At 59.0% G+C, this 17453-nt stretch overlaps 1 protein-coding gene across 1 annotated transcript in view; it reads left to right on the top strand.

The window, feature by feature from the left end:
• ATP4A (ATPase H+/K+ transporting subunit alpha) overlaps positions 1–16199 on the top strand; it is a gene marked incomplete at both ends in the record, with an annotated part of 36979 nt that extends 20780 nt beyond the window's left edge. Inside the window, 9 exons of the mRNA XM_080639945.1 lie at positions 1603–1753; positions 2745–2913; positions 3656–3810; positions 5987–6110; positions 7175–7320; positions 10585–10718; positions 13851–13952; positions 15182–15273; positions 16171–16199. Coding sequence (XP_080496071.1) covers positions 1603–1753; positions 2745–2913; positions 3656–3810; positions 5987–6110; positions 7175–7320; positions 10585–10718; positions 13851–13952; positions 15182–15273; positions 16171–16199 — 1102 coding nt within the window. The remainder of the gene's footprint in view (positions 1–1602; positions 1754–2744; positions 2914–3655; positions 3811–5986; positions 6111–7174; positions 7321–10584; positions 10719–13850; positions 13953–15181; positions 15274–16170) is intronic.
• Between the last annotated feature and the right edge of the window lie 1254 nt (positions 16200–17453).

Genomic DNA, 17453 nt, shown 5'->3' with positions numbered 1-17453 from the left:
GGTGGCCTATGGTAGCCATTGGTCTATGGTGGCCATTGGTGGACCATGGTGGCCATTGGCCTATGGTGGCCATTGAGGGACCATGGTGGCCACTGGTGGTCTATGGTGGTCCTTGATGGATCATGGTTGACATTGATGGCCCCTGGTGGCCACCACCATGTCTTGGGGTGCTTCAGCACCATGGACAGGGGTCGAGACCATGGTGGCAATTGATGGTCTATGGTAGCCATTGGTGGCCCATAGTGGCCATTGATCCCCAATGGTACCCACTGACCCCCATGGCACCCACTGATCCCCCACGGTACCCATTGACCCCCAATGGCACCCATTGACCCCCACGGTACCCATTGACCCCCCAATGGTACCCATTGACCCCCAATGGCACCCATTGATCCCCCACTGGTACCCATTGACTCCCCACTGGCACCCATTGACCCCCACGGTACCCATTGACCCCCCAATGGTACCCATTGACCCTCAATGGCACCCATTGACCCCCAATGGTACCCATTGACCCCCACGGTACCCATTGACCCCCCAATGGCACCCATTGACCCTCAATGGCACCCATTGACCCCCAATGGTACCCATTGACCCCCCACGGTAGCCATTGACCCCCCACGGTACCCATTGACCCCCAATGGCACCCATTGACCCCCACGGTACCCATTGACCCCCAATGGCACCCATTGACCCCCACGGTACCCATTGATCCCCCATGGTACCCATTGACCCCCACTGGTACCCATTGACCCCCAATGGCACCCATTGACCCCCACGGTACCCATTGACCCCCAATGGCACCCATTGACCCCCACGGTACCCATTGATCCCCCATGGTACGCATTGACCCCCACTGGTACCCATTGACCCCCACGGTACCCATTGACCCCCCAATGGTACCCATTGACCCTCAATGGCACCCATTGACCCCCAATGGTACCCATTGACCCCCCACAGTACCCATTGACCCCCAATGGCACCCATTGACCCCCCACTGGTACCCATTGACCCCCCAATGGTACCCATTGATCCCCAATGGCACCCATTGATCCCCCAATGGCACCCATTGACCCCCCAATGGTACCCATTGACCCCAATGGCACCCATTGACCCCCAATGGCACCCATTGATCCCCCACGGTTCCCATTGACTCCCCAATGGCACCCATTGACCCCCACGGTACCCATTGACCCCCCAATGGTACCCATTGACCCTCAATGGCACCCATTGACCCCCAATGGTACCCATTGACCCCCCCGGTACCCATTGACCCCCCACGGTACCCATTGACCCCCAATGGCACCCATTGACCCCCAAGGTACCCATTGACCCCCACGGTACCCATTGATCCCCCATGGTACCCATTGATCCCCAATGGCACCCATTGATCCCCCACGGTACCCATTGACCCCCAAGGTACCCATTGACCCCCACGGTACCCATTGATCCCCAATGGCACCCATTGACCCCCACGGTACCCATTGACCCCCAATCGCACCCATTGACCCCCAATGGTACCCATTGCTCCCCCCCTTGAGCTCCCCCAGCCCCACAGCCCAGGGGGCTCCCAGGACCCACAAGTCGCCCTCGCCCCCCCAGGCAGGCCCGGGCGCGGGTGGTGACGGGGGCCGAGCTGGCGGCCATGACCCCCGAAGCCCTCGAGGGGCTCCTCCGGGCCCACCCCGAGATGGTTTTTGCCCGCACGTCCCCACAGCAGAAGCTGGTGATAGTGGAGAGCTGCCAGCGACTGGTGGGGCACGGGATGGGGATGGGGATGGGGTGTGGGGTGTGGGATATGGGATATGGGGTATGGGGTATGGGGTATGGGGTATGGGGTATGGGGTATGGGGTATGGGATATGGGATATGGGATATGGGGTATGGGATATGGGGTATGGGGTATGGGGTATGGGATATGGGGTATGGGGTATGGGGTATGGGGTATGGGATATGGGGTATGGGGTATGGGATATGGGATATGGGGTATGGGGTATGGGGTATGGGATATGGGGTATGGGATATGGGGTATGGGATATGGGGTATGGGGTATGGGATATGGGGTATGGGATATGGGATATGGGGTATGGGGTATGGGGTATGGGGTATGGGATATGGGATATGGGGTATGGGATATGGGGTATGGGGTATGGGATATGGGGTATGGGGTATGGGGTATGGGATATGGGATATGGGATATGGGGTATGGGATATGGGGTATGGGATATGGGATATGGGGTATGGGATATGGGGTATGGGGTATGGGATATGGGGTATGGGATATGGGGTATGGGGTATGGGGTATGGGCTATGGGGTATGGGATATGGGATATGGGGTATGGGATATGGGGTATGGGATATGGGGTATGGGATATGGGATATGGGGTATGGGGTATGGGATATGGGATATGGGGTATGGGATATGGGGTATGGGATATGGGATATGGGGTATGGGATATGGGGTATGGGATATGGGGTATGGGATATGGGGTATGGGGTATGGGGTATGGGCTATGGGGTATGGGATATGGGATATGGGGTATGGGATATGGGGTATGGGATATGGGATATGGGATATGGGGTATGGGGTATGGGATATGGGATATGGGGTATGGGATATGGGGTATGGGATATGGGGTATGGGATATGGGGTATGGGATATGGGGTATGGGCTATGGGGTATGGGATATGGGATATGGGATATGGGGTATGGGCTATGGGGTTTCCATGTCCCCACATCCCCAGGGCGCCATCGTGGCGGTGACCGGTGACGGTGTCAATGACTCGCCGGCGCTGAAGAAGGCCGACATCGGCGTGGCCATGGGCATCGCCGGCTCCGACGCCGCCAAGAACGCGGCCGACATGATCCTGCTCGACGACAACTTCGCCTCCATCGTCACCGGCGTGGAGCAGGGTGGGCGCGGGGGGGCCTGGCCATCCTCCCATTGCGGTCTATGGGCACCCAACGGTGGGGTCTATGGGGGATTGGGGACTCAATGTTGGGGTCTATGGCGGTTTGGGGACCCAATACCATGGTCCTTGGGTCCTTGGCCATTGGGATCTTGGCCATTGGGTCCTTGGCCATTGGGTCCTTGCCCATTGGGTCCTTGGCCATTGGGTCCTTGGGTTCTTGGCCATTGGGATCTTGGCCATTGGGTCCTTGGCCATTGGGTCCTTGCCCATTGGGTCCTTGCCCATTGGGTCCTTGGCCATTGGGTCCTTGGGTTCTTGCCCATTGGATCCTTGGCCATTGGGTTCTTGCCCATTGGGTCCTTGGCCATTGGGTCCTTGGGTTCTTGCCCATTGGATCCTTGGCCATTGGGTCCTTGCCCATTGGGTTCTTGGCCATTGGGTCCTTGGGTCCTTGCCCATTGGGTCCTTGCCCATTGGGTCCTTGGATCCTTGGCCATTGGGTTCTTGGCCATTGGGTCCTTGGGTCCTTGGCCATTGGGTTCTTGGCCATGGGGTCCTTGCCCATTGGGTCCTTGGCCATTGGGTCCTTGGGTCCTTGGCCATTGGGTCCTTGGGTCCTTGCCCATTGAGTCCTTGCCCATTGGGTCCTTGGGTCCTTGCTCATTGGGTCCTTGCCCACTGGGTCCTTGCCCATTGGCTCTTGCCCCCCCCCGGCCATGCAGTGACCCCATCCCCCCCCGCAGGCCGCCTGATCTTCGACAACCTCAAGAAGTCCATTGCCTACACCCTGACCAAGAACATCCCCGAGCTCACCCCCTACCTCATCTACATCACGGCCAGCGTCCCGCTCCCGCTGGGCTGCATCACCATCCTCTTCATCGAGCTCTGCACCGACATCGTGAGTCCGGCCCCGCCACTGGCGCCCCTAGGGAGGTGGGGTCACCCCCATCCGCTCCCCATTGACCAAGGCCCAGCCATTGAGGTTCTCCATAGGGACATTGGGGTCCCCTAGGGAGGTGGGGTCACCCCCATCCGCTCCCCATTGACCAAGGTCCAGCCATTGAGGTTCTCCATAGGGACATTGGGGTCCCCTAGGGAGGTGGGGTCACCCCCATCCGCTCCCCATTGACCAAGGTCCAGCCATTGAGGCTCTCCATAGGGACATTGGGGTCCCCTAGGGATGTGGGGGTCACCCCCATCCGCTCCCCATTGACCAAGGTCCAGCCATTGAGGTTCTCCATAGGGACATTGGGGTCCCCTAGGGATGTGGGGGTCACCCCCATCCGCTCCCCATTGACCAAGGTCCAGCCATTGAGGTTCTCCATAGGGACATTGGGGTCCCCTAGGGAGGTGGGGTCACCCCCATCCGCTCCCCATTGACCAAGGTCCAGCCATTGAGGTTCTCCATAGGGACATTGGGGTCCCCTAGGGAGGTGGGGTCACCCCCATCCGCTCCCCATTGACCAAGGTCCAGCCATTGAGGCTCTCCATAGGGACATTGGGGTCCCCTAGGGATGTGGGGGTCACCCCCATCCGCTCCCCATTGACCAAGGTCCAGCCATTGAGGTTCTCCATAGGGACATTGGGGTCCCCTAGGGATGTGGGGGTCACCCCCATCCGCTCCCCATTGACCAAGGTCCAGCCATTGAGGTTCTCCATAGGGACATTGGGGTCCCCTAGGGAGGTGGGGTCACCCCCATCCGCTCCCCATTGACCAAGGTCCAGCCATTGAGGCTCTCCATAGGGACATTGGGGTCCCCTAGGGAGGTGGGGTCACCCCCATCCGCTCCCCATTGACCAAGGTCCAGCCATTGAGGTTCTCCATAGGGACATTGGGGTCCCCTAGGGAGGTGGGGTCACCCCCATCCGCTCCCCATTGACCAAGGTCCAGCCATTGAGGTTCTCCATAGGGACATCGGGGTCCCCTAGGGAGGTGGGGGTCACCCCCATCCGCTCCCCATTGACCAAGGTCCAGCCATTGAGGTTCTCCATAGGGACATTGGGGTCCCCTAGGGAGGTGGGGTCACCCCCATCCGCTCCCCATTGACCAAGGTCCAGCCATTGAGGTTCTCCATAGGGACATTGGGGTCCCCTAGGGAGGTGGGGTCACCCCCATCCGCTCCCCATTGACCAAGGCCCAGCCATTGAGGTTCTCCATAGGGACATTGGGGTCCCCTAGGGAGGTGGGGTCACCCCCATCCGCTCCCCATTGACCAAGGCCCAGCCATTGAGGTTCTCCATAGGGACATTGGGGTCCCCTAGGGAGGTGGGGTCACCCCCATCCGCTCCCCATTGACCAAGGTCCAGCCATTGAGGTCCTCCATAGGGACATTGGGGTCCCCTAGGGAGGTGGGGTCACCCCCATCCGCTCCCCATTGACCAAGGTCCAGCCATTGAGGTTCTCCATAGGGACATTGGGGTCCCCTAGGGAGGTGGGGTCACCCCCATCCGCTCCCCATTGACCAAGGTCCAGCCATTGAGGTTCTCCATAGGGACATTGGGGTCCCCTAGGGAGGTGGGGTCACCCCCATCCGCTCCCCATTGACCAAGGCCCAGCCATTGAGGTTCTCCATAGGGACATTGGGGTCCCCTAGGGATGTGGGGGTCACCCCCATCCGCTCCCCATTGACCAAGGTCCAGCCATTGAGGTTCTCCATAGGGACATTGGGGTCCCCTAGGGAGGTGGGGTCACCCCCATCCGCTCCCCATTGACCAAGGTCCAGCCATTGAGGCTCTCCATAGGGACATCGGGGTCCCCTAGGGAGGTGGGGTCACCCCCATCCGCTCCCCATTGACCAAGGTCCAGCCATTGAGGTTCTCCATAGGGACATTGGGGTCCCCTAGGGAGGTGGGGGTCACCCCCATCCGCTCCCCATTGACCAAGGTCCAGCCATTGAGGTTCTCCATAGGGACATCGGGGTCCCCCATAGGGGCCATTGAGGTCCCCCCATAGGATCCATTGGGCTCCCCTATGGCTCCATCCATTGAGGTCCCCATAGGAGCCTTTGGGCCCTCTGGACGTGTGGCTCCCAGGCCCCCGCTATGGGTCGCTGAGCCCCACTCCTGCCCCCCAGTTCCCGTCGGTGTCCTTGGCGTACGAGCGGGCCGAGAGCGACATCATGCACCTGCGCCCGCGCGACCCACGGCGAGACCGCCTGGTCAACGAGCCCCTGGCCGCCTACTCCTACTTCCAGATAGGTGGGGCTGGGGGGCAGCCGTGGGGCTGGGGGGCCAGCAATGGGTCGGGCTTTGGGTCTATGGGTCATTGGGTCTATGGGTGCTTGGTCATTGGGTCTATGGGTGCTTGGGTCTATGGGTGCTTGGTTATTGGGTCTATGGGTGCTTCGGTCTATGGGTCCTTGGGTCTATGGGTCATTGGGTCTATGGGTGCTTGGGTCTATGGGTGCTTGGGTCTATGGGTGCTTGGTTATTGGGTCTATGGGTGCTTCGGTCTATGGGTCCTTGGGTCTATGGGTCCTTGGGTCTATGGGTCCTTGGGTCTATGGGTCATTGGGTCTATGGGTGCTTGGGTCTATGGGTGCTTGGTCATTGGGTCTATGGGCCCTTGGGTCTATGGGTGCTTGGTCATTGGGTCTATGGGTGCTTGGGTCTATGGGTCATTGGGTCTATGGGTGCTTGGGTCTATGGGTGCTTGGGTCTATGGGTGCTTGGGTCTATGGGTCCTTGGGTCTATGGGTGCTTGGGTCTATGGGTCCTTGGGTCTATGGGTGCTTGGGTCTATGGGTCCTTGGGTCTATGGGTGCTTGGGTCTATGGGTCCTTGGGTCTATGGGTCCTTGCGTCTATGGGTCATTGGGTCTATGGGCCCTTGGGTCTATGGGTGCTTGGTCATTGGGTCTATGGGTGCTTGGGTCTATGGGTCATTGGGTCTATGGGTGCTTGGGTCTATGGGTGCTTGGGTCTATGGGTCCTTGGGTCTATGGGTGCTTGGGTCTATGGGTGCTTGGGTCTATGGGTGCTTGGGTCTATGGGTGCTTGGGTCTATGGGTCCTTGGGTCTATGGGTGCTTGGGTCTATGGGTCCTTGGGTCTATGGGTCCTTGGGTCTATGGGTGCTTGGGTCTATGGGTCCTTGGGTCTATGGGTCATTGGGTCTATGGGTCCTTGGGTCTATGGGTCCTTGGGTCTATGGGTCCTTGGGTCTATGGGTCCTTGGGTCTATGGGTCCTTGGGTCTATGGGTCATTGGGTCTATGGGTCCTTGGTCCTTGGCCCCAGTGACCCCTGGGCCCCGCCCCCCGCAGGCGCCATCCAATCCTTCGCCGGCTTCACCGACTACTTCGTGGCCATGGCGCAGGAGGGGTGGTGGCCGCTGCTCTGCCTGGGCCTGCGCCCGCGCTGGGAGGACGCCCACAGCCAGGACCTGCAGGACAGCTACGGCCAGCAATGGGTGCGGGGACCAGCCCATAGAGCACCCCTATGGAGAGCCCTATGGAGAGCCCTATGGAGAGCCCCTATGGAGAGCCCCTATGGAGAGCCCCTATGGAGAGCCCTATGGAGAGCCCTATGGAGAGCCCCTATGGAGAGCCCCTATGGAGAGCCCCTATGGAGAGCCCCTATGGAGAGCCCCTATGGAGAGCCCTATGGAGAGCCCCTATGGAGAGCCCTATAGAGAGCCCCTATGGAGAGCCCCTATGGAGAGCCCCTATGGAGAGCCCTATGGAGAGCCCCTATGGAGAGCCCTATAGAGAGACCCTATGGAGAGCCCCTATGGAGAGCCCTATGGAGAGCCCCTATGGAGAGCCCCTATGGAGAGCCCTATGGAGAGCCCTATGGAGAGCCCCTATGGAGAGCCCTATGGAGAGCCCCTATGGAGAGCCCCTATGGAGAGCCCTATGGAGAGCCCCTATGGAGAACCCCTATGGAGAGCCCCTATGGAGAGCCCCTATGGAGAGCCCCTATGGAGAGCCCCTATGGAGAGCCCTATGGAGAACCCCTATGGAGAGCCCCTATGGAGAGCCCTATGGAGAACCCCTATGGAGAGCCCCTATGGAGAGCCCCTATGGAGAGCCCCTATGGAGAACCCCTATGGAGAGCCCTATGGAGAGCCCCTATGGAGAGCCCCTATGGAGAGCCCCTATGGAGAGCCCCTATGGAGAACCCCTATGGAGAGCCCTATGGAGAACCCCTATGGAGAGCCCCTATGGAGAGCCCCTATGGAGAGCCCCTATAGAGAGCCCCTATGGAGAGCCCCTATGGAGAGCCCCTATGGAGAGCCCCTATAGAGAGCCCCTATGGAGAGCCCCTATGGAGAGCCCCTATGGAGAGCCCCTATGGAGAACCCCTATGGAGAGCCCCTATAGAGAGCCCCTATGGAGAACCCCTATGGAGAGCCCTATGGAGAGCCCCTATGGAGAACCCCTATGGAGAGCCCCTATGGAGAGCCCCTATGGAGCACCCCTATGGAGAGCCCCTATGGAGCGCCCCTATGGAGAACCTCTATGGAAACCCCTATGGAGAGCCCCTATGGAGAGCCCGTATGGAGCAGCCCTATAGAACCCCCCCTATAGAACACCCTCTATAGAACACCCCTATACAGCCCTATAGAACCCCCCCCAGAACCCCTCTATAGAACCCCCTAGAGAACTGCCCCCTAGAACCCCATAGACCCCTCCTAGAACCCCATAGACGCCCCCTATAGAACCCCATAGACCCCCCCTATAGAACCCCCTAGAGCCCCTCTAGAACCCCCTAGAGCCCCTATAGAACCTCCCTATAGAACCCCATAGACCCCCCCTATAGAACCCCCTAGAGCCCCTATAGAACCCCCTAGAGCCCCTATAGAACCCCATAGACCCCCCCTATAGAACCCCCTAGAGCCCCTATAGAACCCCATAGACCCCCCCTCTAGAACCCCCTAGAGCCCCTCTAGAACCCCCTAGAGCCCCTATAGAACCTCCCTATAGAACCCCATAGACCCCCCCTATAGAACCCCCTAGAGCCCCTCTAGAACCCCCTAGAGCCCCTATAGAACCTCCCTATAGAACCCCATAGACCCCCCCTATAGAACCCCCTAGAGCCCCTATAGAACCCCCTAGAGCCCCTATAGAACCCCATAGACCCCCCCTATAGAACCCCCTAGAGCCCCTATAGAACCCCCTAGAGCCCCTATAGACCCCCCCTAGAACCCCATAGACCCCCCCTATAGAACCCCCTAGAGCCCCTATAGAACCTCCTAGAGGCCCTATAGAAACCCCCTAGAACCCCATAGACCCCCCCTATAGAACCCCCTAGAGCCCCTCTAGAACCCCCTAGAGCCCCCTATAGAACCCCCTAGAGCCCCTATAGAACCCCCTAGAGCCCCTATAGAACCCCATAGAACCCCTATAGAACCCCCTAGAGCCCCCTCTAGAACCCCCTAGAGCCCCCGTAGACCCCCCCTCTAGAACCCCACAGACCCCCCCCGTAGACCCCCCCTCTAGAACCCCACAGACCCCCCCCATAGACCCCCCCTATAGAACCCCCTAGAGCCCCTCTAGAACCCCCTAGAGCCCCCTATAGAACCCCCTAGAGCCCCTCTAGAACCCCCTAGAGCCCCCATAGACCCCCCCTCTAGAACCCCCTAGAGCCCCCGTAGACCCCCCCCTAGAACCCCACAGACCCCCCCCGTAGACCCCCCCCTAGAACCCCACAGACCCCCCCCGTAGACCCCCCCTCTAGAACCCCACAGACCCCCCCCCGTAGACCCCCCCCTAGAACCCCACAGACCCCCCCCATAGACCCCCCCCCTAGAACCCCACAGACCCCCCCCCGTAGACCCCCCCTCTAGAACCCCCTAGAGCCCCCGTAGACCCCCCCTCTAGAACCCCCTAGAGCCCCCGTAGACCCCCCCCCTAGAACCCCACAGACCCCCCCCGTAGACCCCCCCTCTAGAACCCCACAGACCCCCCCCGTAGACCCCCCCCCTAGAACCCCACAGACCCCCCCATAGACCCCCCCCCTAGAACCCCACAGACCCCCCCATAGACCCCCCCTCTAGAACCCCACAGACCCCCCCCATAGACCCCCCCTCTAGAACCCCACAGACCCCCCCCCGTAGACCCCCCCCCTAGAACCCCACAGACCCCCCCCGTAGACCCCCCCCCTAGAACCCCACAGACCCCCCCATAGACCCCCCCCCTAGAACCCCACAGACCCCCCCCATAGACCCCCCCCCTAGAACCCCACAGACCCCCCCCGTAGACCCCCCCTCTAGAACCCCACAGACCCCCCCCGTAGACCCCCCCCCTAGAACCCCACAGACCCCCCCATAGACCCCCCCCCTAGAACCCCACAGACCCCCCCCATAGACCCCCCCCTAGAACCCCACAGACCCCCCCCGTAGACCCCCCCCCTAGAACCCCACAGACCCCCCCCATAGACCCCCCCCCTAGAACCCCACAGACCCCCCCCGTAGACCCCCCCTCTAGAACCCCACAGACCCCCCCCGTAGACCCCCCCCCTAGAACCCCACAGACCCCCCCCGTAGACCCCCCCTCTAGAACCCCACAGACCCCCCCCGTAGACCCCCCCCAGAACCCCACAGACCCCCCCCGTAGACCCCCCCTCTAGAACCCCACAGACCCCCCCCGTAGACCCCCCCCTAGAACCCCACAGACCCCCCCCCGTAGACCCCCCCTCTAGAACCCCCTAGAGCGGCGCCTCCCCCCCGCAGACCTTCGGGCAGCGCCGCTACCAGCAGTACACGTGCTACACCGTGTTCTTCATCAGCATCGAGATGTGCCAGATCGCCGACGTCCTCATCCGCAAGACCCGGCGCCTCTCCCTCTTCCAGCAGGGCCTCGTCCGGTGCCCACAGCGGTCTATGCGGGGCCAGCGGGGGCCATAGGGGGCCATAGGGGGCTATAGGAGGCTATAGGGGGCTATAGGGGGCTATAGAGGGCTATAGGAGGCTATAAGGGGCTATAGGTGCTACAGGGGTCTATAGGGATTAGAGGGGGCTAGAGGGGTCTATACGGGGAGAGCGGGGGCTATAGGGGGCTATAGGAGGCTATAAGGGGCTATAAGGGGCTATAGGTGCTATAGGAGGCTATAAGGGGCTATAGGTGCTACAGGGGTCTATAGGGATTAGAGGGGGCTAGAGGGGTCTATACGGGGATACCGGGGTCTATAGGGGGTTATGGGGTTCTAGGGGGCTATAGGGGTCTATAGGAGGCTATAAGGGGCTATAGGTGCTACAGGGGTCTATAGGGATTAGAGGGGGCTAGAGGGGTCTATACGGGGAGAGCGGGGGCTATAGGGGGCTATAGGAGGCTATAAGGGGCTATAGGGGGCTATAGGGGGCCATAGGGGGCTATAGGAGGCTATAAGTGCTATAGGTGTCTATAGGGATTAGAGGGGGCTAGAGGGGGCTATACGGGGATACCGGGGTCTATAGGGGGTTATGGGGTTCTAGGGGGCTATAGGGGTCTATAGGAGGCTATAAGGGGCTATAGGTGCTATAGGTATCTATAGGGATTAGAGGGGGCTAGAGGGGTCTATACGGGGAGAGCGGGGGCTATAGGGGGCTATAGGGGGCTATAGGGGGCTATAGGAGGCTATAAGGGGCTATAGGTGCTATAGGTATCTATAGGGATTAGAGGGGGCTAGAGGGGTCTATACGGGGAGAGCGGGGGCTATAGGGGGCTATAGGAGGCTATAAGGGGCTATAGGTGCTATAGGAGGCTATAAGGGGCTATAGGTGCTACAGGGGTCTATAGGGATTAGAGGGGGCTAGAGGGGTCTATACGGGGAGAGCGGGGGCTATAGGGGGCTATAGGAGGCTATAAGGGGCTATAGGGGGCTATAGGGGGCCATAGGGGGCTATAGGAGGCTATAAGGGGCTATAGGTGCTATAGGTATCTATAGGGATTAGAGGGGGCTAGAGGGGTCTATACGGGGAGAGCGGGGGCTATAGGGGGCTATAGGAGGCTATAAGGGGCTATAGGGGGCTATAGGGGGCCATAGGGGGCTATAGGAGGCTATAAGGGGCTATAGGTGCTATAGGTATCTATAGGGATTAGAGGGGGCTAGAGGGGTCTATACGGGGAGAGCGGGGGCTATAGGGGGCTATAGGAGGCTATAAGGGGCTATAGGGGGCTATAGGGGGCCATAGGGGGCTATAGGAGGCTATAAGGGGCTATAGGTGCTATAGGTATCTATAGGGATTAGAGGGGGCTAGAGGGGTCTATACGGGGAGAGCGGGGGCTATAGGGGGCTATAGGAGGCTATAAGGAGCTATAAGGGGCTATAGGTGCTATAGGAGGCTATAAGGGGCTATAGGTGCTACAGGGGTCTATAGGGATTAGAGGGGGCTAGAGGGGTCTATACGGGGAGAGCGGGGGCTATAGGGGGCTATAGGGGGCTATAAGGGGCTATAGGGGGCTATAGGGGGCCATAGGGGGCTATAGGAGGCTATAAGGGGCTATAGGTGCTATAGGTATCTATAGGGATTAGAGGGGGCTAGAGGGGTCTATACGGGGAGAGCGGGGGCTATAGGGGGCTATAGGAGGCTATAAGGGGCTATAGGGGGCTATAGGGGGCCATAGGGGGCTATAGGAGGCTGTAAGTGCTATAGGTGTCTATAGGGATTAGAGGGGGCTAGAGGGGTCTATACGGGGATACCGGGGTCTATAGGGGGTTATGGGGTTCTAGGGGGCTATAGGGGTCTATAGGAGGCTATAAGGGGCTATAGGTGCTATAGGTATCTATAGGGATTAGAGGGGGCTAGAGGGGTCTATACGGGGAGAGCGGGGGCTATAGGGGGCCATAGGGGGCTATAGGAGGCTATAAGGGGCTATAGGTGCTATAGGAGGCTATAAGGGGCTAGAGGGGGCTATAGCAGTTATAGGAGCCTATAAGGGGCTAGAGGGGTCTACAGGGCGATAAGCAGCTGTAGGGGTCTATAGCAGCTATAGGGGGTCTTCCGGGGGTTATGGGTGCTATAAGGGCTATGGGGTGCTGCTGGGGGCTATGGGGAGTCTAGGGGGTCTTCTGGGGCCTATGGGGCTATAGGGGTTGTGGCAGTGCCTATGGAGGCTATAGGGTCTATGGGGCCTCTTCCAGTGCTTATGGGTGCTATAGGGGCTATGGGGCCTCTTTCAGTGCCTATAGGGCTATAGGGGATATGGGGCCTCTTTCAGTGCCTATAGGGCTATAGGGGCTATGGGGCCTCTTTCAGTGCCTATAGGGCTATAGGGGATATGGGGCCTCTTCCAGTGCCTATAGGGCTATAGGAGCTATGGGGCCTCTTCCAGTGCCTATGGGGGTTATATGGTCTATGGGGCCTCTTCCAGTGCCTATGGGGGCTATAGGGGCTATGGGGCCTCTTCCAGTGCCTATAGGGCTATAGGGGCTATGGGGCCTCTTCCACTGCCTATAGGGCTATAGGGGATATGGGTCCTCTTCCAGTGCCTATGGGAGCTATGGGTTCTCTTCCAGTGCCTATGGGGCTATAGGGGCTCTTCTGGTGCCTATAGTGCTTTGGGGGCTATGGGGTCTATAGGGCCTCTGGACTACAGGGGCTATGGAAGGGGTTATGGGGGGCTATAGGGCCTCTCCTAGGCCCTATGGGGCTATAGGGGGATATAGCCCCCTGTAAGGGTCTATAGGGGGGTATAGGGGGTTATCAGGGTCTATAGGGGGTATATGGGTCTATAAGGGTCTATAGGGGGGGTATATGGGTCTATAGGGGTCTATAGGGGGGTATATGGGTCTACAGGGGGGGTATATGGGTCTATAGGGGTCTATAGGGGGGGTATATGGGTCTATAGGGGTCTATAGGGGGGGTATATGGGTCTATAGGGGTCTATAGAGGGGTATATGGGTCTATAGGGGTCTATGGGGGGGTATATGGGTCTATAGGGGTCTAAAGGGGGGGTATATGGGTCTATAGGGGGGGTATATGGGTCTATAGGGCTCTATAGGTGCCGTGTCCCGCAGGAACCGCATCCTGGTGCTGGCCATCGTGTTCCAGGTGTCCATTGGCTGCTTCCTGTGCTACTGCCCCGGGATGCCCAACGTCTTCAACTTCATGCCCATCCGGTGACCACGGCACCCATTGATACCCATTGACACCCATTGACACCCATTGACCCCATAGGCACCCATTGACCCCATAGGCAGCCACTGATACCCATTGACATCCATTGACCCCATAGGCACCCACTGATAACCACTGACACCCATTGATACCCATTGACCCCATAGGCACCCATTGACCCCATAGGCACCCATTGATACCCATTGACCCCATAGGCACCCATTGATACCCATTAACATCCATTGACCCCATAGGCACCCATTGACATCCATTGACCCCATAGGCACCCATTGACACCCATTGACATCCATTGACCCCATAGGCACCCATTGACATCCATTGACCCCATAGGCACCCATTGACCCCATAGGCACCCATTGACACCCATTGACATCCATTGACCCCATAGGCACCCACTGATAACCACTGACACCCATTGATACCCATTGACCCCATAGACACCCATTGACACCCATTGACATCCATTGACCCCATAGGCACCCATTGATAACCACTGACACCCATTGACCCCATAGACACCCATTGACACCCACTGACATCCATTGACCCCATAGGCACCCATTGATAACCACTGACACCCATTGATACCCATTGACCCCATAGACACCCATTGACACCCATTGACATCCATTGACCCCATAGGCACCCATTGATAACCACTGACACCCATTGATACCCATTGACCCCATAGACACCCACTGACATCCATTGACCCCATAGGCACCCACTGATACCCACTGACACCCATTGATACCCATTGACCCCATAAACACCCATTGACACCCACTGACATCCATTGACCCCATAGGCACCCATTGATACCCACTGACACCCATTGACCCCATAGGCACCCATTGACATCCATTGACCCCATAGGTACCCATTGATACCCACTGACACCCATTGATACCCATTGACCCCATAGGCACCCATTGATACCCATTGATATCCATTGACATTCATTGACCCCACTGACACCCATTGATACCCATTGACCCCATAGGCACCCATTGATACCCATTGATATCCATTGACATTCATTGACCCCATTGACACCCATTGATACCCATTGACCCCCATTGATGCCCACTGACATCCCCCTTGACCCCCCTTGACCCCCCTGTCCCTATTGGCCCCTATTGATCCCCATTGACCCCCATTGCCCCCCTTCCCCCCCATAGCCCCCCCTGACCCCCCTGTCCCTGCCCAGCTTCCAGTGGTGGCTCGTCCCGATGCCCTTCGGCCTCCTCATCCTGGTCTACGACGAGATCCGGAAGCTGGGAGTGCGCCGGCACCCGGGCAGTGAGTGCTATAGGGGCCCATAGGGGCCTAGAGGCTGCTATAGGGGCCCATAGGGGCCTAGAGGCTGCTATAGGGGCCCATAGGGGCCTAGAGGGTGCCATAAGGGCCCATAGGGTGCTATAGAGCACCTATGGAGTGCCCAGAGGGTGCTATAGATGCTCGTACAGTGCTATAGGGTGCGCATGGGGCACCCGTGGGGTGCTCTGGGGAACCATAGAGCGCTATAGGTGCCCACAGGGTGTCTATAGGGTGCCCATTGGGTGCTATAGGGAACCATAGAGTGCTATAGGTGTCAACAGGGTGTCTATAGGGTGCCCATTGGGTGCTATAGGGAACCATAGAGTGCTATAGGTGTCAACAGGGTGTCTATAGGGTGCCCATTGGGTGCTATAGGGAACCATAGAGTGCTATAGGTGCCCACAGGGTGTCTATAGAGTGCCCATTGGGTGCTATAGGGAACCATAGAGTGCTATAGGTGCCCATTGGGTGCTATAGGTGTCCATAGGGTGTCCACAGGGTGCCCATGGGGTGCTATAGGGAACCATAGAGTGCCATAGGTGTCCATAGGGTGTCTATAGGATGCCCATGGGGTGCTATACAGAACCACAGAGTGCTATAGGTGTCCACAGGGTGTCTATGATGTTCCCATATGATGCTATAGGTGCTGCTATATGTGCTTGTGGGGTGCCATAAGGGGCCCATAGGGGGTTATGGGAGACCACAGTTTGTCTATAGGGTGCTATAGGTGCTGCTGTATGTGCTTGTGGGGTGCCATAGGGGGCCCATAGGGGGTTATGGGAGACCATACTCTATAGGGTTCTATAAGGGTGCTATAGGGTGCCTATAGGGTGCTATGGGTACCTATAGAGTCCTCACCCCTCTGTTTCCCCCCTCCAGGCTGGTGGGACCGAGAGCTCTACTATTGACCTGGAGCACCCTATGGAACCCCCCCCCCCCACCTATGGGTGCCCCCAACCCCTATGGGTGCCCCCAACCCCTATGGGTGCCCCCATCACCCTCCTGCACCCCAATAAACTCCTGTGCCCCCCCCACCTCAATGGATGCCCACAACCTATGGGTGCCCCCCAACCCCTATGGGTCCCCCATCTCTATGGGTGCTCCCGAACCCTATAGGTGTCCCCCTGCCATGTACCCCTATAGGGACTCTGCAGCCTCCTCCATGGGTGCCCCCCCACGCTATAGGTGCCCCCCCACGCTATAGGTGCCCCCCCACGCTATAGGTGCCCCCCCACGCTATAGGTGCCCCACATGCTATAGGTGCCCCCTCATCTCTATAGGTGCCCCCCCCCGCTATAGGTGCCCCCCCATCTCTATAGGTGCCCCCCCACGCTATAGGTGCCCCCCATGCTATAGGTGCCCCCTCATCTCTATAGGTGCCCCCCCCCGCTATAGGTGCCCCCCCACGCTATAGGTGCCCCCCATGCTATAGGTGCCCCCTCATCTCTATAGGTGCACTCCCATCTCTATAGGTGCCCCCCCATCTCTATAGGTGCCCCCACCCATGTACCCCTATAGGGACTCTGCAGCCTCCTCCATGGGTGCCCCCCCACGCTATAGGTGCCCCCCCACGCTATAGGTGCCCCCTCATCTCTATAGGTGCCCTCCCATCTCTATAGGTGCTCCCTCATCTCTATAGGTGCCACCCCATCTCTATAGGTGCCCCCACCCATGTACCCCTATAGGGACTCTGCAGCCTCCTCCATGGGTGCCCCCCCACGCTATAGGTGCCCCCCCACGCTATAGGTGCCCCCCATGCTATAGGTGCCCACCCATGTTATAGGTGCCCCCCCACGCTATAGGTGCCCCCCCATCTCTATAGGTGCCACCCCATCTCTATAGGTGCCCCCACCCATGTACCCCTATAGGGACTCTGCAGCCTCCTCCATGGGTGCCCCCCCACGCTATAGGTGCCCCCCATGCTATAGGTGCCCCCCCATCTCTATAGGTGCCCCCACCCATGTACCCCTATAGGGACTCTGCAGCCTCCTCCATGGGTGCCCCCCCACGCTATAGGTGCCCCCCATGCTATAGGTGCCCACCCATGTTATAGGTGCCCCCCCACGCTATAGGTGCCCCCCCATCTCTATAGGTGCCACCCCATCTCTATAGGTGCCCCCACCCATGTACCCCTATAGGGACTCTGCAGCCTCCTCCATGGG

The sequence above is a fragment of the Psittacula echo genome, assembly GCF_963264785.1.
Source record: "Psittacula echo genome assembly, contig: SCAFFOLD_115, whole genome shotgun sequence".
NCBI lineage: Eukaryota > Metazoa > Chordata > Aves > Psittaciformes > Psittacidae > Psittacula > Psittacula echo.
This window is presented reverse-complemented; position numbering and strand designations above follow the sequence as displayed.